Genomic DNA, 25,614 nt, shown 5'->3' with positions numbered 1-25,614 from the left:
TTTCAACACTTCACAATAAACTAACATCCCTCCGTTTAGTGTTCATTTAAGGTGATAATTGATATTTCTGATTACCTGCCAACCACAATTATCCAGACTGATACATGATGTTTCATCGATACCGCCAGAAAGAAAAATTGAAATAAATAAATAAATAAATAAAATTAGATAAAAACAAAATCTGTGATTTTTTTCTATAAAAATATGAGGTCACAACAAATTGATAGGTTTTAACTTACAACAAATTAGTGTTATTGAATAAGAATATTAAGGTGCAAAGGATAAAAAAGTGAACCTTTATAGAGTCTAAGTGAATTAACTTTTTCGTGTGCGCTTTTTCTTCTACAACAATCCTGCATCATACAGAAGATCATAATCTGTTAAGCTTATATGTACAAAATACATTATCAGATCGAAAGTTCTTTTTTCTTTTTTTTTATCAGAGCTTGAGGTGGGTATAATTGTTTACAAGCTTACTCGGCTACGTTTTGTTTAGACCCGGGTTATAGATAGGGGAGAATTCTTGTCTCATCCTTCCGATTTACACTTCATTTATTAATAAAACTCACAATTAGGAGGTCGCAGAACGTAGGAATTATAACTACATTTGTAGCTATTTCTAAGTGTAAACAGTGTAACACATGAAATACAATACAGGTTATAATATACTGCTTTCCACACATGAGGCATGAAAATATAGTTTCATAATAAATTGTATCGCTATTTTTACAAATTTGTATCAGTGGTTAATTCAATAATTCTAACATGATTCCAAGCAAAGTTAAAATGTACAAGAAAAGTACAAATATGATGAAGAAGAGTACAGCATAATTATCATATATTATATAATGTACACACCTGCACCAAATCAAATCAATGATCGAACTGATGAAATGTAGCAAACATTCCACATATATGCATGAAAAGAAGAAAAATATCAGAAAAAAAGTGTGAAAAGGGGCACGTCAAATTACATTTATCAAATATGTAGTAAAAATAAAAGAATGAACGAAAGGCGTAAACAAGAGTTTTGATACGGGTCTTGAAGGACCGATTTATCCGAGTGTGGCTGATTTGTGCAAGGTCGGAGCGGTTGTCTGCCCCTGTTAATCTCATTTCAACGTAGCTTGAGCGCTTGTCTTACGTTCAGAATTACATTCAGCTGAAGGCATGCACCGACTCAGATTGTTAAATAAAAACAAGTATGGCGGAGTTTAAAAAAGTCCGAGCTAGGACTATCCGAAAACGTCGACATTCGTCAAGTAGTGACAGCGATTCTGACAAAGAAGATGATATTGGGTGAGTATATCGAAAGACTACATATTAAAGATTAAATTCAAGTATCATAAACGAATGGTACAGTGCCATACAACAAAAGGATTTACCCGGTGTAGACGTCTACCTGGCTAATGAGTGACCAAGGATTTATCAGCTGTTTACTGTGTACAGTACTGTACTTCAGTACGTATATACTGTTACGGATTCGGGAATCATTATGCTTAGTTAAAATTTTAATATGAATGAAGGCAAAGCCTTAGAAGAGCGCAGCTATATTCACCTCACTCACCGTTAATCAAGAAGGAAACAGGGACCTGAGAATAACAGTCTAAGAACATGTATAATATTTGGACCTATCGTAGTTGGTATATAGACTACCACATTTTCAGATTTTTAGCCTTTTTTCTCCACAGGGGATCGAACCCGCGACCATTGCTTACTGGTCCACCGCTCTGCCGACTGAGCTAAAGGGAAATTCCCCCATCAGTGCAACACCAACACTAGAAGAAAGACGACTGTATCACTATACATATACACTATTTACAATTAAAACCTGCCACACTATTCCTCATTTTTTTTGGTGGGGATGGGAGAGGGACGATGTTAATCTAAAAGAATGACACATGTCTGCAAAATATGCTTCAAACTAAGCCAATAATAGGTCCTAATCCAACACATTTAGACTGTGGTGTGGATATTTCAAGAATAAAGTAATTTGAACTGATTTTCAGTTATTTGTTTCAAGGAGAGAGAAATAATTCAGATCTCATTGTGTACATGTAGGAAATGAGATTTCAAACATGACTGCCTCTACTGGAGGCGTGAGACTTTTCCCGCGGGACATGATTTCAAAGTTGAAAGCTTAAGGGTATTGGATTAATTGGAAATACCGGTATAGCTTATACACGTGTTGTCTTAAAGAAAGGGTGCAATGAACTGCGCTCTTATAGCCAGACATTCTAAAACCTTATAAAACTCAGTGGTATCAGTACTATCGATTTACTGTGGACCTTACTTTTGTTACCTCATTAATGCACTACACATCTGTAATGATACTGAATTATGCGTTTGTAAACATACAGATTAGAACGAATATTCATACCTAGCCTACACTAACGATGATTACCTGTTAGAAATTGTCTGTCCTTCTGCGTCCAGAGCTACATTGTCACAGCTACATACAGATTTGTAGACTTGCTTTAGAATATAGGCAAGCCCAGCTGGTGGTCTTGTGGCATAGTGGTGGTCATGATCAGGGCCTATATATTAATATATCACATAAAAAATATATAGTGTATGAATAATGCAAAAATACCCTGTCCTTGCTGGGCCTGGAACTAGCAACCTCTTGCTCTGCATGTAGACAACCTACAGCTTGCTACTACCACTAAGCTCAAGCTAGTAATATAAGTTGACCTATATATACTCCAATTGAACATTCATAACTACAGTATATATGTGGCAAACTAAAACAAGCTATATATACCTGGTCATGATAATCATACGCACATTGATGAAATTGATAACTAATCAAGATGCAACTTTGTGCAACAAAATGTTTTCACTGAGTTAGTTGAATTTCGTCATTGCAGGTTTAAGTTTGGTACTTGATTACTTTCATCCCATTGTTTTGTAATAAGTTCATTATAATTGTCACCCATTCATGATCAACCAGAGACAATGACATTGAGACTTAGCCATAGTGTTTAACTAATACATACATGTTTTATCCTTGTAGACTAAAATTGCAAGATATAAAGGAAATACAAAAATTGAGAGGAAGACCAAACGGCGTCAGCGCTGAAGTATTGTTGGCTGGAAAGGAAATTGCCCCCAAACAGACCACTGATGATGTAGGTAACATTTAACTTATATGCAGTATATGCAATAGCTCTACAACACCTAAGTGATAAATAGAAGTTCACAAAAATATTTGACTGTTGAACTGTTGTTACCGAAAATACATATTCAGGATTTTTTTTATTTGATCTCCAGAATATAGCCAGATTTTGTCTTAAATTTTCACCTCAAATTTTCACCTCAAACTAAGTGTGATGAACAAGCAATCATTTTCAGTTATTTGACCATGCCCAATGAAAGTTGGAATGAGGTTAGCTCCTAATGTGAAGATTATATTTTACTTGTGTTTACCCCCAAATTTCAAGAAATAGTTTGAATAAGTATATGTTCATTGATTCTTATGATACTGGATGCATGATGTTGGCATTTAAATGTAAGTTCTCTTTTTTAATACAGATGAAAATGTTTTAAGTTATTTTGCTAGATCAATTATCAATTCTTTATTTTGCTTTTGATTTCTATTTTTGTTGCAGAATGACCCTTACAAAATGAAAACTGGAGGATTTGTAGATATGAAGGCTTTGAAACATAAGTATGTTTTGGTAGATTACACACTGTTTATTGAATAATTGATAAATATACTTATCCTTTAAGTTGTGATGTATAATTATATGTATTTCATTACATGTTACTTATTATTTAATGAAATGTGACCAAATTGTCACCTGCTATTTCAATGGTAAGGTTTATTATGTTAGCTTCATTTTGTCAGTGTACTTATGATCAGATGGATAATTTCATCTTTTTGTTTTACATAGAACGATCTGTTTTTGTATGTATGTTCTTCAAATGACACCATATAGGGTTGCATCAACCTGAGTTATACCCCTTGTTTCATTTTCTTCTTTGCAGTTGTTATATGCTTTATCACCTAAGTTGCTTAATGATCAGGGCTCAAAACTGCGCCTATTTTAGTGGCCATGGCGCCTTCAATTCACCATTGGCGACCATAGCCAGTTATTGACCTATATATATAAGGCACCAAATACGCCACCTGGGAAAAATATCCACTTTGGGCCCTGATTATGCATATGGTGACATTTATGATGGCAGGTCAGAGTCACAGAGCAAAATTCCCATTCTACTTCCCTTCCTTTTAATAAGTAATTGTGAATGGATATGCGCGGCGATTCGGGATGTTGGAAATATGTAGATAACAGTGTATAAGACCACAATGATCAGGTATCAGGGAGTTCTTAATTATAACCCTTCAACTGCCATGGTATGTATCTGTCTTCCACATGCTACAATATGTAGTAGGTGTATGTTGTACGCATGTTGATATAGTAATAGTTCTATTTCAGCTAGCTAAAGGTCTCTGGCTGATTGTTCATTATATATATACACATATGATGCCAACCTTATAAGGGTTCCATCATGAGTTTCTTACTGTGTAATCTTCTAACATTGTTGGAGTAATGATGATTCATGATTTTATTTGCAGACCAGTAAATGTAGAGGACAGTGAATCCATAGGTACAGCATTCGCTGCTGAAACAAATCGACGAGATGAAGATACAGAGATGTGAGTTGTAGTTTCTTGAATTATAATCTGCATTGAAATTGAAGTTTAATTTTGTAGAATTTATATTAACTAAATATTTATAACTTAAATGAAGTTTATGTTTTATTTTAAACCAGAATTTACCAGTGAGAAAAAATGAAAGGGAAAGGAATAGGAAGGCCATTGAAAAATAAGTTGTTAATATGTTTTAAAGTAAAGGTAATTGAAATTAAATGTTCATTAATTTTCAAATTCTAATTAGATTTTTTCTTTGTACTTCTTAAGGTTAAAGTATGTAGAAGAAGAATTGGCCAAAAAGAAAGGTCACCACAAGGAAGAAATCACTGACAAGTAAGTGTATTGTTATCTAGTGTACATTGTATGTCAGTGAGAAGGGACTATTGTTATCTGGTGTACATTGTATGTCAGTGAGAAGGGAGTATTGTTATCTGGTGTACATTGTATGTCAGTGAGAAGGGACTGTATTGTTATCTGGTGTACATTGTATGTCAGTGAGAAGGGACTATTGTTATCTGGTATACATGGTATGTCAGTGAGAAGGGACTATTGTTATCTGGTGTACATTGTATGTCAGTGAGAAGGGACTATTGTTATCTGGTGTACATTGTATGTCAGTGAGAAGGGAGTATTATTATCTGGTGTACATTGTATGTCAGTGAGAAGGGACTGTATTGTTATCTGGTGTACATTGTATGTCAGTGAGAAGGGACTATTGTTATCTGGTGTACATTGTATGTCAGTGAGAAGGGACTATTGTTATCTGGTGTATATTGTATGTCAGTGAGAAGGGACTATCGTTATCTGGTATACATTGTATGTCAGTGAGAAGGGACTATTGTTATCTGGTGTACATTGTATGTCAGTGACAAGGGACTATTGTTATCTGGTATACATTGTACGTCAGTGAGAAGGGACTATTGTTATCTGGTGTACATTGTATGTCAGTGAGAAGGGACTATTGTTATCTGGTATACATTGTATGTCAGTGAGAAGGGAGTATTATTATCTGGTGTACATTGTATGTCAGTGAGAAGGGACTATTGTTATCTGGTGTACATTGTATGTCAGTGAGAAGGGACTATTGTTATCTGGTGTACATTGTATGTCAGTGAGAAGGGACTGTTGTTATCTGGTGTACATTGTATGTCAGTGAGAAGGGACTATTGTTATCTGGTGTATATTGTATGTCAGTGAGAAGGGACTATTGTTATCAGGTATACATTGTACGTCAGTGAGAAGGGACTATTGTTATCTGGTGTACATTGTATGTCAGTGAGAAGGGACTATTGTTATCTGGTGTACATTGTATGTCAGTGAGAAGGGACTGTATTGTTATCTGGTGTACATTGTATGTCAGTGAGAAGGGACTATTGTTATCTGGTGTATATTGTATGTCAGTGAGAAGGGACTATTGTTATCAGGTATACATTGTACGTCAGTGAGAAGGGACTATTGTTATCTGGTGTACATTGTATGTCAGTGAGAAGGGACTATTGTTATCTGGTGTACATTGTATGTCAGTGAGAAGAGACTACTGTTATCTGGTGTACATTGTATGTCAGTGAGAAGAGACTACTGTTATCTGGTGTACATTGTATGTCAGTGAGAAGGGACTGTATTGTTATCTGGTATACATTGTACGTCAGTGAGAAGGGACTATTGTTATCTGGTGTACATTGTATGTCAGTGAGAAGGGAGTATTGTTATCTGGTGTACATTGTATGTCAGTGAGAAGGGACTGTATTGTTATCTGGTGTACATTGTATGTCAGTGAGAAGGGACTATTGTTATCTGGTATACATTGTATGTCAGTGAGAAGGGACTATTGTTATCTGGTGTACATTGTATGTCAGTGAGAAGGGACTATTGTTATCTGGTGTACATTGTATGTCAGTGAGAAGGGAGTATTATTATCTGGTGTACATTGTATGTCAGTGAGAAGGGACTGTATTGTTATCTGGTGTACATTGTATGTCAGTGAGAAGGGACTATTGTTATCTGGTGTACATTGTATGTCAGTGAGAAGGGACTATTGTTATCTGGTGTATATTGTATGTCAGTGAGAAGGGACTATCGTTATCTGGTATACATTGTATGTCAGTGAGAAGGGACTATTGTTATCTGGTGTACATTGTATGTCAGTGACAAGGGACTATTGTTATCTGGTATACATTGTACGTCAGTGAGAAGGGACTATTGTTATCTGGTGTACATTGTATGTCAGTGAGAAGGGACTATTGTTATCTGGTATACATTGTATGTCAGTGAGAAGGGAGTATTATTATCTGGTGTACATTGTATGTCAGTGAGAAGGGACTATTGCTATCTGGTGTACATTGTATGTCAGTGAGAAGGGACTATTGTTATCTGGTGTACATTGTATGTCAGTGAGAAGGGACTGTTGTTATCTGGTGTACATTGTATGTCAGTGAGAAGGGACTATTGTTATCTGGTGTATATTGTATGTCAGTGAGAAGGGACTATTGTTATCAGGTATACATTGTACGTCAGTGAGAAGGGACTATTGTTATCTGGTGTACATTGTATGTCAGTGAGAAGGGACTATTGTTATCTGGTGTACATTGTATGTCAGTGAGAAGGGACTGTATTGTTATCTGGTGTACATTGTATGTCAGTGAGAAGGGACTATTGTTATCTGGTGTATATTGTATGTCAGTGAGAAGGGACTATTGTTATCAGGTATACATTGTACGTCAGTGAGAAGGGACTATTGTTATCTGGTGTACATTGTATGTCAGTGAGAAGGGACTATTGTTATCTGGTGTACATTGTATGTCAGTGAGAAGAGACTACTGTTATCTGGTGTACATTGTATGTCAGTGAGAAGAGACTACTGTTATCTGGTGTACATTGTATGTCAGTGAGAAGGGACTGTATTGTTATCTGGTATACATTGTACGTCAGTGAGAAGGGACTATTGTTATCTGGTGTACATTGTATGTCAGTGAGAAGGGAGTATTGTTATCTGGTGTACATTGTATGTCAGTGAGAAGGGACTGTATTGTTATCTGGTGTACATTGTATGTCAGTGAGAAGGGACTATTGTTATCTGGTATACATTGTATGTCAGTGAGAAGGGACTATTGTTATCTGGTGTACATTGTATGTCAGTGAGAAGGGACTATTGTTATCTGGTGTACATTGTATGTCAGTGAGAAGGGAGTATTATTATCTGGTGTACATTGTATGTCAGTGAGAAGGGACTGTATTGTTATCTGGTGTACATTGTATGTCAGTGAGAAGGGACTATTGTTATCTGGTGTACATTGTATGTCAGTGAGAAGGGACTATTGTTATCTGGTGTATATTGTATGTCAGTGAGAAGGGACTATCGTTATCTGGTATACATTGTATGTCAGTGAGAAGGGACTATTGTTATCTGGTGTACATTGTATGTCAGTGACAAGGGACTATTGTTATCTGGTATACATTGTACGTCAGTGAGAAGGGACTATTGTTATCTGGTGTACATTGTATGTCAGTGAGAAGGGACTATTGTTATCTGGTATACATTGTATGTCAGTGAGAAGGGAGTATTATTATCTGGTGTACATTGTATGTCAGTGAGAAGGGACTATTGTTATCTGGTGTACATTGTATGTCAGTGAGAAGGGACTATTGTTATCTGGTGTACATTGTATGTCAGTGAGAAGGGACTGTTGTTATCTGGTGTACATTGTATGTCAGTGAGAAGGGACTATTGTTATCTGGTGTATATTGTATGTCAGTGAGAAGGGACTATTGTTATCAGGTATACATTGTACGTCAGTGAGAAGGGACTATTGTTATCTGGTGTACATTGTATGTCAGTGAGAAGGGACTATTGTTATCTGGTGTACATTGTATGTCAGTGAGAAGGGACTGTATTGTTATCTGGTGTACATTGTATGTCAGTGAGAAGGGACTATTGTTATCTGGTGTATATTGTATGTCAGTGAGAAGGGACTATTGTTATCAGGTATACATTGTACGTCAGTGAGAAGGGACTATTGTTATCTGGTGTACATTGTATGTCAGTGAGAAGGGACTATTGTTATCTGGTGTACATTGTATGTCAGTGAGAAGAGACTACTGTTATCTGGTGTACATTGTATGTCAGTGAGAAGAGACTACTGTTATCTGGTGTACATTGTATGTCAGTGAGAAGGGACTGTATTGTTATCTGGTATACATTGTACGTCAGTGAGAAGGGACTATTGTTATCTGGTGTACATTGTATGTCAGTGAGAAGGGACTGTATTGTTATCTGGTGTACATTGTATGTCAGTGAGAAGGGACTGTATTGTTATCTGGTGTACATTGTATGTCAGTGAGAAGGGACTGTATTGTTATCTGGTATACATTGTATGTCAGTGAGAAGGGACTGTATTGTTATCTGGTGTACATTGTATGTCAGTGAGAAGGGACTGTATTGTTATCTGGTGTACATTGTATGTCAGTGAGAAGGGACTGTATTGTTATCTGGTGTACATTGTATGTCAGTGAGAAGGGACTGTATTGTTATCTGGTATACATTGTATGTCAGTGAGAAGAGACTACTGTTATCTGGTGTACATTGTATGTCAGTGAGAAGGGACTGTATTGTTATCTGGTATACATTGTACGTCAGTGAGAAGGGACTATTGTTATCTGGTGTACATTGTATGTCAGTGAGAAGGGACTATTGTTATCTGGTGTACATTGTATGTCAGTGAGAAGGGACTGTATTGTTATCTGGTGTACATTGTATGTCAGTGAGAAGGGACTGTATTGTTATCTGGTGTACATTGTATGTCAGTGAGAAGGGACTGTATTGTTATCTGGTGTACATTATATGTCAGTGAGAAGGGACTGTATTGTTATCTGGTGTACATTATATGTCAGTGAGAAGGGACTGTATTGTTATCTGGTGTACATTGTATGTCAGTGAGAAGGGACTATTGTTATCTGGTGTACATTGTATGTCAGTGAGAAGGGACTGTATTGTTATCTGGTGTACATTGTATGTCAGTGAGAAGGGACTATTGTTATCTGGTGTACATTGTATGTCATTGAGAAGGGACTGTATTGTTATCTGGTATACATTGTATGTCAGTGAGAAGGGACTGTTGTTATCTGGTGTACATTGTATGTCAGTGAGAAGAGACTACTGTTATCTGGTGTACATTGTATGTCAGTGAGAAGAGACTACTGTTATCTGGTGTACATTGTATGTCAGTGAGAAGAGACTACTGTTATCTGGTGTACATTGTATGTCAGTGAGAAGGGACTGTATTGTTATCTGGTGTACATTGTATGTCAGTGAGAAGGGACTGTATTGTTATCTGGTATACATTGTACGTCAGTGAGAAGGGACTATTGTTATCTGGTGTACATTGTATGTCAGTGAGAAGGGACTATTGTTATCTGGTGTACATTGTATGTCAGTGAGAAGGGACTGTATTGTTATCTGGTGTACATTGTATGTCAGTGAGAAGGGACTGTATTGTTATCTGGTGTACATTGTATGTCAGTGAGAAGGGACTGTATTGTTATCTGGTGTACATTGTATGTCAGTGAGAAGGGACTGTATTGTTATCTGGTATACATTGTATGTCAGTGAGAAGAGACTACTGTTATCTGGTGTACATTGTATGTCAGTGAGAAGGGACTGTATTGTTATCTGGTATACATTGTACGTCAGTGAGAAGGGACTATTGTTATCTGGTGTACATTGTATGTCAGTGAGAAGGGACTATTGTTATCTGGTGTACATTGTATGTCAGTGAGAAGGGACTGTATTGTTATCTGGTGTACATTGTATGTCAGTGAGAAGGGACTGTATTGTTATCTGGTGTACATTGTATGTCAGTGAGAAGGGACTGTATTGTTATCTGGTGTACATTATATGTCAGTGAGAAGGGACTGTATTGTTATCTGGTGTACATTATATGTCAGTGAGAAGGGACTGTATTGTTATCTGGTGTACATTGTATGTCAGTGAGAAGGGACTATTGTTATCTGGTGTACATTGTATGTCAGTGAGAAGGGACTGTATTGTTATCTGGTGTACATTGTATGTCAGTGAGAAGGGACTATTGTTATCTGGTGTACATTGTATGTCAGTGAGAAGGGACTGTATTGTTATCTGGTGTACATTATATGTCAGCGAGAAGGGACTGTATTGTTATCTGGTGTACATTGTATGTCAGTGAGAAGGGAGTGTATTGTTATCTGGTGTACATTGTATGTCAGTGAGAAGGGACTATTGTTATCTGGTGTACATTGTATGTCAGTGAGAAGGGACTATTGTTATCTGGTGTACATTGTATGTCAGTGAGAAGGGACTGTATTGTTATCTGGTGTACATTGTATGTCAGTGAGAAGGGACTGTATTGTTATCTGTTGTACATTGTATGTCAATGAGAAGGGACTATTGTTATCTGGTATACATTGTATGTCAATGAGAAGGGACTATTGTTATCTGGTATACATTGTATGTCAGTGAGAAGGGACAATTGTTATCTGGTGTATATTGTATGTCAGTGAGAAGGGACTGTATTGTTATCTGGTGTACATTGTATGTCAGTGAGAAGGGACTATTGTTATCTGGTGTATATTGTATGTCAGTGAGAGGGACTATTGTTATCTGGTGTACATTTTATGTCAGTGAGAAGGGACTATTGTTATCTGGTGTACATTGTATGTCAGTGAGAGGGACTATTGTTATCTGGTGTACATTGTATGTCAGTGAGAAGGGAATATTGTTATCTGGTATACATTGTATGTCAATGAGAAGGGACTATTGTTATCTGGTGAACATTGTATGTCAGTGAGAAGGGAGTGTATTGTTATCTGGTATACATTGTATGTCAGTGAGAAGGGACTATTGTTATCTGGTATACATTGTATGTCAGTGAGAAGGGACTATTGTTATCTGGTGTACATTGTATGTCAGTGAGAGGGACTATTGTTATCTGGTGTACATTTTATGTCAGTGAGAAGGGACTATTGTTATCTGGTGTACATTGTATGTCAGTGAGAGGGACTATTGTTATCTGGTGTACATTGTATGTCAGTGAGAAGGGACTATTGTTATCTGTTGTACATTATATGTCAGTGAGAAGGGACTATTGTTATCTGGTGAACATTGTATGTCAGTGAGAAGGGAGTGTATTGTTATCTGGTATACATTGTATGTCAGTGAGAAGGGACTATTGTTATCTGGTATACATTGTATGTCAGTGAGAAGGTACTGTTGTTATCTTGTGTACATTGTATGTCAGTGAGAAGGGACTATTGTTATATGGTGTACATTGTATGTCAGTGAGAAGGGACTTGTTATCTGGTGTACATTGTATGTCAGTGAGAAGGGAGTATTATTATCTGGTGTACATTGTATGTCAGTGAGAAGGGACTATTGTTATCTGGTATACATTGTATGTCAGTGAGAAGGGACTATTGTTATCTGGTATACATTGTTTGTCAGTGAGAAGGGACTATTGTTATCTGGTATACATTGTATGTCAATGAGAAGGGACTATTGTTATCTGGTGTACATTGTATGTCAGTGAGAAGGGACTATTGTTATCTGGTGTACATTGTATGTCAGTGAGAAGGGACTGTTGTTATCTGGTGTACATTGTATGTCAGTGAGAAGGGACTGTATTGTTGTCTGGTATACATTGTATGTCAGTGAGAAGGGACTATTGTTATCTGGTGTACATTGTATGTCAGTGAGAAGGGACTATTGTTATCTGGTGTACATTGTATGTCAGTGAGAAGGGACTATTGTTATCTGGTGTACATTGTATGTCAGTGAGAAGGGACTGTATTGCTATCTGGTGTACATTGTATGTCAGTGAGAAGGGACTATTGTTATCTGGTGTACATTGTATGTCAGTGAGAAGGGACTATTGTTATCTGGTGTACATTGTATGTCAGTGAGAAGGGACTATTGTTATCTGGTGTACATTGTATGTCAGTGAGAAGGGACTGTATTGTTATCTGGTGTACATTATATGTCAGTGAGAAGGGACTATTGTTATCTGGTGTACATTGTATGTCAGTGAGAAGGGACTATTGTTATCTGGTGTACATTGCATGTCAGTGAGAAGGGACTGTATTGTTATCTGGTGTACATTGTATGTCAGTGAGAAGGGACTATTGTTATCTGGTATACATTGTATGTCAGTGAGAAGGGACTATTGTTATCTGGTGTACATTGTATGTCAGTGAGAAGGGACTATTGTTATCTGGTGTACATTGTATGTCAGTGAGAAGGGACTGTATTGTTATCTGGTGTACATTATATGTCAGTGAGAAGGGACTATTGTTATCTGGTGTAGATTGTATGTCAGTGAGAAGGGACTATTGTTATCTGGTGTACATTGTATGTCAGTGAGAAGGGACTGTATTGTTATCTGGTGTACATTGTATGTCAGTGAGAAGGGACTATTGTTATCTGGTGTACATTGTATGTCAGTGAGAAGGGACTATTGTTATCTGGTGTACATTGTATGTCAGTGAGAAGGGACTATTGTTATCTGGTGTACAATGTATGTCAGTGAGAAGGGACTGTATTGTTATCTGGTGTACATTGTATGTCAGTGAGAAGGGACTATTGTTATCTGGTGTACATTGTATGTCAGTGAGAAGGGACTATTGTTATCTGGTGTACATTGTATGTCAGTGAGAAGGGACTATTGTTATCTGGTGTACATTGTATGTCAGTGAGAAGGGACTGTATTGTTATCTGGTGTACATTATATGTCAGTGAGAAGGGACTATTGTTATCTGGTGTACATTGTATGTCAGTGAGAAGGGACTATTGTTATCTGGTGTACATTGTATGTCAGTGAGAAGGGACTGTATTGTTATCTGGTGTACATTGTATGTCAGTGAGAAGGGACTATTGTTATCTGGTATACATTGTATGTCAGTGAGAAGGGACTATTGTTATCTGGTGTACATTGTATGTCAGTGAGAAGGGACTATTGTTATCTGGTGTACATTGTATGTCAGTGAGAAGGGACTGTATTGTTATCTGGTGTACATTATATGTCAGTGAGAAGGGACTATTGTTATCTGGTGTACATTGTATGTCAGTGAGAAGGGACTATTGTTATCTGGTGTACATTGTATGTCAGTGAGAAGGGACTGTATTGTTATCTGGTGTACATTGTATGTCAGTGAGAAGGGACTATTGTTATCTGGTGTACATTGTATGTCAGTGAGAAGGGACTATTGTTATTTGGTGTACATTGTATGTCAGTGAGAAGGGAGTATTATTATCTGGTGTACATTGTATGTCAGTGAGAAGGGACTATTGTTATCTGGTGAACATTGTATGTCAGTGAGAAGGGAGTGTATTGTTATCTGGTATACATTGTATGTCAGTGAGAAGGGACTATTGTTATCTGGTGTACATTGTATGTCAGTGAGAAGGGACTATTGTTATCTGGTGTACATTGTATGTCAGTGAGAAGGGACTGTATTGTTATCTGGTGTACATTATATGTCAGTGAGAAGGGACTATTGTTATCTGGTGTACATTGTATGTCAGTGAGAAGGGACTATTGTTATCTGGTGTACATTGTATGTCAGTGAGAAGGGACTATTGTTATCTGGTGTACATTGTATGTCAGTGAGAAGGGACTATTGTTATCTGGTGTACATTGTACGTCAGTGAGAAGGGACTATTGTTATTTGGTGTACATTGTATGTCAGTGAGAAAGGACTGTATTGTTATTTGGTGTACATTTGTGGTTACTGGTATGTGATTAACACCTGACTGAACCTTTTGTTATATTTTACATTGAGGAATGTCACAATGTATCTTAACTGCTACCAACAAATGTAATTATATATGCAATAATAAGGATGATTACTCTAAAGATTGTGCATATTGATTTGTGTAATTATAATGATATATCTATATATATATGTATCATCTTTAGGTAAAGATTGACTACGTAAGTGTTATTGCTTGCATTTCTTGAATGTTTTAAATGTTCAATCAATTTTAACAATATCATTAAGTGTATTAAATATACCTTGTACTGTAATAAGTTCCTTATTAGGGAACACTCATGATAGAAAGATGTGAATGTAATATAAAGACTAAGGACAATTTTTTAAATAATTCCTTGAAATAATATTCAATTTTTATTTAGAAGATATTGATATAAGTTTAGAGGTAATAAATCAAATGCTTTTATGGTTTTGATGAAATTTCTGGATATTTTTTAGGTCCAAAAAGGAAGAAAATAAACTTTTTGCTCTGCCAGAAAATTTGAAAGTGGAATCCAGTCGTAAAAAGACAGAAGACATGTTGTCCAATCAGATGTTGTCTGGTATACCAGAGGTGGACTTGGGTATTGAGTAAGTACTGATGAATGTACATTAAGCACTGTGGTGTTTATCGTTGATTAGTCCCCTACCAGTAAAACTGGGGGGACTATATATAGCTTCCTCCTGTTCACCCATCCGTCTGTCAGTTCGTCCATTTATTTTTCTGCACTTTTCTCATCCATACTTCAAGGTATGTTGGTATGTCACTTCACTATGACTTTTTGGGGTCAATGTTACTGCTGCTGTTTTTAGCGAGGGCCAGTAGGGATGTCTATTGCTTTAGCAATACTCTCAGAATGCTTGTTCATCAAAAATTTTAATCAAACTTCAAACACACAATGAACACCCTTTTACAGGAACAGTAATGTTTTCAGTGTTTTCATTGATGTAACAGATGTTGATAAGATATCAGTCCGAAACTCCTGTCAAAGTTTGAGTTTATTATGTCAATAGTTGATTCTAAGTTACTCTAACAATTGAAATTAAAACAAAAAGACAGAACCAGTTGTCTACAGGAAAATATTTCTACTGTACATTTATAAGTGTGATGTACATGTACACTGTATTACAATTTTATAATTAAAAGACATAAATACAGAAATATAGCTGTATACGTATTACAGGACTACAGAAATATAGCTGTATACGTATTACAGGACTACAGAAATATAGCTGTATACATATTACAGGACTTCAGAAATTTAGCTGTATACATATTACAGGACTACAGAAATATAGCTGTATACATATTACAGGACTACAGAAATATATCTGTATACATATTACAGGGCTACAGAAATATAGCTGTATACATATTACAGGACTACAGAAATATAGCTGTATACATATTACAGGACTACAGAAATATATCTGTATACATATTACAGGGCTACAGAAATATAGCTGTATACATATTACAGGACTACAGAAATATAGCTGTATACATATTACAGGACTACAGAAATATAGCTGTATACATATTACAGGAGTACAGAAATATAGCTGTATACATATTACAGGGCTACAGAAATATAGCTGTATACATATTACAGGACTACAGAAATATAGCTGTATACATATTACAGGACTACAGAAATATAGTTGTATACATATTACAGGACTACAGAAATATAGTTGTATACATATTACAGGGCTACAGAAATATAGTTGTATACATATTACAGGGCTACAGAAATATAGCTGTATACATATTACAGGGCTACAGAAATATAGTTGTATACATATTACAGGGCTAAGATCAGTAACATTGAGGCGACAGAGGAGGCTAAGCAAAGATTGCTGACTGAACGCATGAGGAAGAGAGAAAAGGAGATATCCGACTTCGTCCCTACAAACATGGCTGCTAACTTCGTCCAACATAACAGATGTATGTATCAGTAATTGATATATGATGATTTAATTAAAGTGTAGAAAATGTTGTAGGTCAAACAGAATATTTAGTGAACGTTTGTGTTTATAAAGTTTTGGAATAGTCTAAAATATCTTTTAGCGTCAAAATGGATTCATGATTTGAACTCTGATTTCTTTCTTTCTGGGAAATAAGTGTGATCTCATCAATATGAATATATTGGTGAACCATGTTATAGGTTTATTATATCATAATTTGTCTAAAATAAAAATATCAATGAAAATTTAAGTTGTTGCACATATTTTAGCATATTTAGGGAAAAATATTTTAAAATGCCTATTTTGATGGTTGATAAACAGAAATGAAGATAATTTTTGTTCAAGGTCACCTCTGGAGACCTCGCAGGAGAATTGATCAACCTTCATTGTCATATTCTAAGACATGCGAGTTGTTACAGATAAAGAGTTGATGACATTATAACAATAGGCCATACACATATTGATGATGTCACACTAACAGGATGTATCAGAAATTGATGTTGTTATTACAACAATCATGAACCAACAGATCCGAGAAATAATAGATATAAATTGTTAACCTGTTTCCTATATACTATCTGATTGTAATCTAATAATTATTTACAATTACTGGATGTGATATCTGTGTATATTCTTTAGTCAAGATAGAAGACACAAAACCACTCCTTAAAAAAGAAGAGGCACCCCGCCCAGAACCTGTCAGAGTTGGAGACGCGGAGAGGTTACAGACACCAGCAGGTTTGTTATGTAACATATAGTTTATACTTCTGACTTCATTTATTATGTTTTATTTTATCACACTTCTGACACCATTTGTTTCATTTTAGTCATCCATTTCAGACGCCATTTGTTGCTTTCTCTAAATCTATCCATTTGTAATCCTCTCATCATTTTAAAATTAGCAATGCCTCAGAGTCTGAAATCACTAACTCCATAAAGCTCAACAGCACCTATCATCTCTAAGCACTACAGCAGTACCTCAAAATAAAATCTCTGTTCCATTATAGTAATTCCCATTTTATAGGCTCCTAAAATGAATCATTATTGAGTAATTGACCACTTAAGTATATGTTCCAGATAAAAATAGGGAATGTCATACTTCTCTAACCTTACAATGGCCTTCCCTCAGGCTCCTTTGATTCTCTGACTGACTCTTTACTGTTCTGAACTCACTGACCTGGACAAACAAAGGAAAGCTACTTCCTTCCCTGGTATAAATAAAAAAATCTCCATGACTTATCACAGTCCTATTGGGCCTTGTTCACTTTCTCTAGTCATTCCTGCATTATTGCAGGCTGCATAAGTTCTGCACCTTTACATATGCGGTAAGTCTGAGTGTGGAACTCTTTGGGAAGAATGTGCATATTTTTGGCAGGGACCATATAGCCTTAAAATAGAATATACTACCTGGTATGTCGATAAAAGAGAAGTATTGACATTGTATTTTATATGGTGGGATAATCTCCACTTTCATTAATTAATTCTGTTGATGTCTTCAGGTGCTGATGGAAAATCAAAAACAGATGAAAAAGCCACAGATGATTTTTACTTTGAAAAGTTCAAGAAACAGATGAGGAGATATTGAGCAAATTTTACTGTACATCGTCTATACTGACAAGATGTCACTAAACTCTGGAAGATTCCATCAGAACAAGGTTACCTGTACAACAATGATCGAGTTGTTTACAGTGTACAACAACCTGTGTGACATTCACTGTTAAGAATAGAAAATTTAAATGGGCATTGTCGCCTGGTCTGCTTCCTGATTCTGGACACCCTACCATTGCCAGTGTCCATATTGTTAAACAACTAGTTTCATACCTAGAGCTGACACTAGAACGCATTAAGATGTGCCAGATTTCACAGATTTGGGTTTTGAATGGTGCTAAAATAAAATCAGTGACATATGTTAGGAGGTATATATGGAGTGGATGCATGGTACAGTGGTAATGCACCTGCCTTTCATCTAAATGGCCAGGGTTTGATGTTTGATTCCCTGATCAGATGTGAAATGGTATCGGGTCACCTGCCCGACCGTGGGTTTTCCCCGGGTACTCTGGTTTCCTTCCATCCAGGCCAACAAGCATGATTAATATAAGTTGATAAAATCTGTTTACGAATTATCATAAAATAAATAATTTTTACATTTTGAACAAAAAAAATCAAAGCAACAGGTATATGGAGAACTTGTTTAAAATGTACGTAAGGCTAAAGAATCCTTATGACACTTTGTAGAATGTTCATGTACACAAACTAGTTAGGAGGAGCTAAAGTGATACAGTGGCTACTATAAATGACCTGTCCATTGTGTTCCATACAAACTTAAGTACTATATTCTACATGTTAGTTTTCACAGAAAATTTGATTAAATACAATGAACATATACACAAGTTTCAACATCAGGATAAATGACATTTGTACAGGTCCCGCCCCTCTGACTCTAATGGTTCAGAACATATATAGCTAGTGGATACAAGATTAAGCCCCTTGGGAATCTCACTTTGGGTAAAGCATGTCATTAATTAGCGATGTAACGATTCACCGATGTATTGGATTGCAGAGTGGTGTATTGATTCATCGTCTATCCTTGATTTGTATCGCAATACTTGAATATTTGTAGTTATCTCCCTTGACCAATGTCAGCTTACATTTTGAAGTAAACAACATGGCCGACAAGGCCGTTCCAGTGGCTTATAAAGCTGCCTGTTGGAGTTCTCCCAAATTCAAATTAGCTAAATTCAAGAAAGTTTTGTGGGAAATGAACAAAATGTTTGTTTTTTGTAACAAATGTAGACAAAGACTCAAATATTCAGGAAATACCACAAACACAAACATGACTTCTGTGCCATGCAATACCAGATATCTGATAGGTCGTCAGCTTCTAATATATAGTGAAACGTATCATATCGAGATCCCTGTATTGCAATACGAATCGTATCGCTACCCACCTTGCGATACATAGCACTATCAATAATACTAGTTCAGAGTCATGAGTCAAAGGTGAAAGTCACTTTGAATATTAGTTCTCAATAAAATCCATGTCGGGTAGAATAACTGAATTTCTGCTTGCCTCTCCCAATAGGGACTTGCTCATCTGGGTGCTACACCATACATTGATACCCAACATGAATCACTTGTTATAGGAATGCTTATACTTTTTTTTTTTTTTTTTTGTGAATCCCATCAGGCATTTTGGAAAGTATCTATAGGCTATTAAAGGAAATATTGTTGGACAAATTCATTGTTATTTCTACATAATTTTCCAACAGAGTTCTGGTGGGCTGCATGTACAAGGAAGGAAAAAAAGGAAAGAGGGACGAAATGAATGAATGGAATGGAATGAATGAGTGGAATGGATGAATGAATGGGTTAGAGTTTATGAATAGCAAGGTTAAATGAGTGCATAATGTTGAATTGAAAGATTTATGTTAAGTATGTGATGTTGAGATGTTCAGTATGGTATAAATGTTAATAAAACTTTTATTATTTTGTGGTATGTAACAAAAGAATGCAGGAAACAAAAAAAGCTTTGTTGTTTTCATTAAAATATAATTTTGTGTTATTAAGATGAACATAGAACATCTACATATATCTGTTTATGACTTTCCCTTATACAAATTTAAATACATCCCATTTGCTACAGTATTAGTATACAAAAATAATGAATTGTTTAAGTCATGTCACCAAAATAAATCTACTAGTACATTCAATATAAAAATGCATTGTTGGAACAAAAACATTATAACATACATGTTTCTTGTTGGAGTCAATAATCTCTGACACAATCCCAAGAATCCTTGATTTAATTTGATTTAAACATCCCACACCGAAATAAAGTACAAAAAAAGTATGGGAAAAAAGTACTAAAAAAGCATAGAAAAAGTATGCTTTTTTTGACTCAATTTGGAACCGATATTCCAACACGGTTCCAAATTGAGTCAAAAAAAGTACTAAAGTACAAAAAAAGTCTAACAAAAGTATACCTTTAGTACATTTTATTGTTTTCATAAAGTACAGAAAAAGCACAAATATAGTAGGGAAAAAGTACATTAAAAGTACAATAATAGTATAAAGTGCACAGGGCCAAATTGATGGTGTACTTTTTTTGTGCTTTTATACTTTTTTAGTACTTTTACAGGTAAGTCCATAAAGTACAAAAAAAGTACAAAAGTACAAAAAAAGTATGAAAATGGTACAGAAAAAGCAGGAAATTAGTACTGAAAAAGTAGGAAAAAAGTACCAATAAGGTAGGAAATTAGTACTGAAAAAGTAGTGGAAAAGTAGGAAAAAAGTACTAGAAAAGTAGGAAAATAGTACTAAAAAAGTACGAAATTTGTACTGAAAAAGTATCAAAAAAGTAGGAAAATGGTATTGAAAAGAAGGAAATTAGGACTGAAAAAGTAGGAAAAAAGTACCAATAAGGTAGGAAATTAGTACTGAAAAAGTAGTGGAAAAGTAGGAAAAAAGTACTAGAAAAGTAGGAAAATAGTACTAAAAAAGTAGGAAATTTGTACTGAAAAAGTATAAAAAAAGTACTGAAAAAGTATGAAAAAATTACCAAAAAAAGGGACTTAATTTAATGGTGTAGGAAATTAGTTCTGAAAATATAGGAGATAAGCTTAAATGAGAATACTGCATGCTTAAACAATACATACATCAGTCCCATTCCTAAGAGAAATGCACAATTGTATCAAGTGAAAACAAACATTGAAATACAAGATTAGTTATCCAATCACAATTCCACTGAGTATAATTTCATGCCATAGCAAAGTCTTGATCTAATAAGCTCGAAATTTGTTTAAGGGTGAGGTTAAGGATTTACAGATGGACATCTATGTATAAGGGCAATAACTTTTGATAAATTATTCTAATATTTTTTTCAAGCAGGAAAACACAATTTTATATAATGTGTATGTAGGAGATCCAGACAAAAAAAATATACTATTCTAAATAAAAAGGGCAATAACATTTGTAAAAATTGTCGAATCATAATTCCTCTTGAGGAAACACAACAAAAAAATGTAAATAAAAAACAATGCATAAATGCATACTGAATACAATGAAGTATGGTATATGCACAATGTTGCTTGCTTAAACTGGTCAAATCCAAGTAAGTGTGAATTCGAAAAATAAAATGTCTGATTCTCTTCATTCCTTTTTTGCTTTATGCGAATCATTGCCCTCAATTCGGACCACAATGCAATATCTTCAAGCTTTCCGTCACTTCAGAATGTACTGCATAATCTGTTGGAAGAAAGAGAAAATTTTAAAATATTTTTTATATCAAAACTTAATTGTGAAGATTTGTTCAATATAAAAATGTAGATAATTTTCCTTATATATGCACCTGATCACTTTACTGTCATTTATTACATGCATGTCTGCTTGGAAGTCTTTTTATCAAGAAAAGCTAGCCACAGGTATACAAGTTTAAAGCTACAACATAAAACTTTTAATTATAAGGATAAGTACTTTAATAAAAATCAAGCTACTCCAGAATTCTCTGACAGTTTGTTTCATCTTAAATTATGCAACTAACTATCAAAATACTCCAAAACACAGATTTTTTTTATTCAATCATTTCTTGAGATCATTTTTTTGTGAATTGATCATGATCATGACATACAACAAATTTTCAATGGATTTTATTGACTTCGTTTTTTAATGTATTTTCTTCAAATTCCATATACTATAGTAGACAATTATTAGCTCATTTACCGATATTTTTACATATATTCCCTAAAATAGATAGAGTGTCTATACACATGTTGCCCGAAATGTGACGTTACTTTCGTTCTTATATTCTAACTTAAAAATGTCATTGCTATTTTTTTTGAAATTTTATGCAATATCTCTTGAAATCAACTACAAAAAATTCTGTAAATATTATCAGATGAATAAGCAAATAATTCTTTACATGTAAGTGAAATTTCAATAAATTCCATTGAAAAACGAAGTCATAAAAATTAATTGGAAATTTGTCAAAATGCATGAAATATGTAGTAAAGATATTACGAATTTACCGTTATTACGTGACAGAAATAAATATGCAATATAACTACGTCGAAGTTCGTCAATAAAGAAATAAAATTCTTCTTGTTCTCAATATTTGGGTGCTTTCAATCAGGATGCTTATAAAATCCCAGGCGTATGGTAGCATAAATCTGTAAATTGAATACTTACGATTGAAACACACGTGGATCTCTAGCAGTTCTTTGTTAATTAAACTCGGGCCGTGTAAACTGTAATCGGTGATGAATTCATTATGAAAACCCTGAAACACGAAGTAATCAAGTATTAATATTAACATGTGTAGGCCCCTATTCACCTATATAATGTGAAACGATGTAGGAACGTGCAGAAGACGAAATAGATTTAAATAATAAAATTGTAAACTTACCTGGTCGCGATATCTGTGATATTTTCGGGTGAAAATGAGCATTTGTCGCCAAATACAACAAGAAAGCTGATATTCTTTGGCCACTTACTGACAGATAGTCGATCTTCTTCAGTTAGGCAAGAAAATGAATTTCGTTTTTAGGCTATTCTATATCAAAATCGTGTTTGTTTATGTTTCTTCCGTAGATAAACATCCGGTGAAATTCAAACATGGCTATCAGACTTCCCGCTAAAATCTCGCTGTTTGTTGCATCATGGGATAAAAAAAAAGTTTTGTCGGAGATCTACTGTATCGATTTCATTCTTTTATTACTTGTTTTTTTATATTCTACTTCCTTAACCTCTATTGTTTCATACTTTTGGTATTACTACTTCAGCATTTAAAGCTTGCACATTGCACAAAATGATCGCACGAAGCGAACTCGTCAAATCTCGGTAGATTCCGTAAACCGAAGTAAAAAAAACGAGATCACGGCCCCGAGGTCATAGGTGAACCGACCGATGGTAATCTGACACAGGTATAAGCCTCGTCAGTACCTGTTATGTAATCCGGATGTTTTGTTTAAATGAGGGTAGGCACCTGTGATCTGATCGTAGTGAAAGGCAGTCAAGCTTGACAATATAAATTGTTATAATTAACGCCGCGGGCATAAGACTTAGTCTAAGAGGGGCAATATGTGTACAGGTGAGACGGGAGGTACACAGGTAACTCCAATAAACAATAAAGCTAGGTATGATTTGCCATTACAGTCGACTGTCGCTTATATTAATTAACACCACGGGTGAAATTAACTTTCGGTACGACGTTAAGCATATATCCTGATCGCTTTGTTAGCTTAACACACAGGTTTCAAGATTTAGTTTAAAACAGTTGAAATATTTTTGATCGATCTTGGTGTAGCAGTTATTCAAGCCGTCTACTATATCAATTAAAATATTTATGATAGATCTTGGTATTGATCTTGATTTTTGTATACAATAGAGTATTTTATTTGTACACACAACACTCCTACGAGATCATTCTACAACAGATTAGAGTACAGCTACATTGTGTCGTTGTCCGAATTATCGTACGATCTTGCTAAATAAATATCAGACAAATTAAAGTTTTCTTTTTGTGTTCACTTTCACCATTTCAATGAATGCGATGTAATTCTGATTTAAATACCGGAATATTGTTCCTTGACCATGCCTGTTTGTTGTCAGTCAAGCCATATCGAGATCGAGATCATCACAGCGCTTGACTTCAATATACGTTTTACAAAGAAGCGTCCGAGTGACTATATCAGTATTACACATGTTTATAAGAACACGACGTGATTTCGGGTGCAATTATCAGATGTAATCTTAAAACCACGTATATCCAGCAAGTATATGATATGCAGACAAAGAGCAGGTGATTGTAATTTCATTTGAATGAATTAAAAGCGTATTACAGGCACGGGCACATGTGTGTTCGTAGAGTGATCCCCGATCTGGTAGAGGTTAACGTTTGGATAAACGAAATGTTTTAAACTCCGTTAAAGAGTTTATAATTAAAGCCAAAATACTGTAACTTCAAAGAACGATCTGGAACAAAATTTTTATAGAGCTAAGTTTTGACGTTCGTCACATGAACGTATAGTAACATTCATCAATGTGAAGTTTATTACTTCTGAGATGCATATGGAAATACAAACGAAAAGTGACAAAGAAATCACCGTTAAAATGTGTGAACCTTACTAACAAAGTACATTGAAGTGAAATACTTATGATAATAATTGTTGAATTTTAATTATTTTTAGATAAATTTCTGTGGTACTGATCAAAGTATGAAAAGTATTTTTTAGAACATAAAAAAGACAAAAAAAAACCAAACAAACAAAAAACGAGATCAAAAACCAGGGACATATATAGACCCTGCAAAAACATTTAATATTACCAAATGATAATTTTCTGTATCTTATTTGATAGATATTTGTTGTGGTTAATCCTGGGTATTATTTTTTTAGTCTTAGATTTGTTATAAGTCGACTGAAAAAGTCAGATTTAATTTTGAAAATATTAATATGCTATAACCCCTCGCAATGTCTGAAAATATTCTAAGTCCATAATAAGTACAAAAAAAGCACAATGGCATTAGCTGAAAAATTCTAAGTCCCAAAAAAGTAGGAAAAAAGTACATCCATATTTTCACAATCTTTCAAAAAAATTCTAAGTCAGATTTTAGCACAAAAAAAGTACTCTGAAAAATTTCAGAGTCCAAATAAAGTACAGAAAAAGTACCCTGAAAAATCTCTAAGTCCAGAATAAGTACAAAAAAAGTACTCTGAAAAAATTCAGAGTCCAAATAAAGTACAGAAAAAGTACCCTGAAAAGTTTCTAAGTCCAGAAAAGTACAAAAAAAGTACTCTGAGAAATTTCAGAGTCCAAATTTAGTACAGAAAAAGTACTCTGAAAAATTTCTAAGTCCAGAAAAGTACAAAAAAAGTATACTTTTTTGGTACTTTTTCAAAAAAGTAGGAAAAAGTGTATACTTAAAGTAGCATAAAAGTATACTTTAGTGTGCTTTATTTCGGTATGGGATATTTTATTTGCATATATATACATGTATATACAAATGGGATCAGACACAAGTTTAAAACTTATAATCCGTCTTCTCCCATCAAACATATATGATTAAATATACCTATGACTGCATTCTTAAAAACACAATGACAATGAAACAAATTTTAAAAGTTACACTACCCGCATGTCTGTGTTAAATGTATGTTCATATGCAAAAGTATTATATATACATTACTTTGTATGATTAGAATGAAATTTAGTTAAAT

At 34.8% G+C, this 25,614-nt stretch overlaps 1 protein-coding gene across 1 annotated transcript; it reads left to right on the top strand.

The window, feature by feature from the left end:
- Positions 1 to 1,193: 1,193 nt before the first annotated feature.
- LOC117321881 (telomere length and silencing protein 1 homolog) lies at positions 1,194 to 19,922 on the top strand. Its single transcript, XM_033876493.1, has 9 exons — positions 1,194 to 1,299; positions 3,017 to 3,131; positions 3,612 to 3,670; positions 4,583 to 4,663; positions 4,928 to 4,993; positions 14,894 to 15,025; positions 16,246 to 16,382; positions 17,042 to 17,140; positions 17,902 to 19,922. Exons 1-9 carry the CDS (start codon positions 1,205 to 1,207, stop codon positions 17,985 to 17,987), a joined length of 870 nt encoding a protein of 289 aa, XP_033732384.1. The 5' UTR covers positions 1,194 to 1,204; the 3' UTR covers positions 17,988 to 19,922.
- The last annotated feature ends 5,692 nt before the right edge of the window (positions 19,923 to 25,614 follow it).

The sequence above is a fragment of the Pecten maximus genome, chromosome 2 (genome assembly GCF_902652985.1).
Source record: "Pecten maximus chromosome 2, xPecMax1.1, whole genome shotgun sequence".
NCBI classification, from domain to species: domain Eukaryota; kingdom Metazoa; phylum Mollusca; class Bivalvia; order Pectinida; family Pectinidae; genus Pecten; species Pecten maximus.
This window is presented reverse-complemented; position numbering and strand designations above follow the sequence as displayed.

Bases quoted from the DNA above. Each gene is read 5' to 3' on its own strand.
- LOC117321881 (XM_033876493.1), top strand. From the start codon at position 1,205: ATGGCGGAGTTTAAAAAAGTCCGAGCTAGGACTATCCGAAAACGTCGA. The intron at 15,026-16,245 runs GTAAGTACTGAT...TACATATTACAG, and splicing joins GAGGTGGACTTGGGTATTGA to GGCTAAGATCAGTAACATTG. The intron at 16,383-17,041 runs GTATGTATCAGT...TATATTCTTTAG, and splicing joins CTTCGTCCAACATAACAGAT to TCAAGATAGAAGACACAAAA.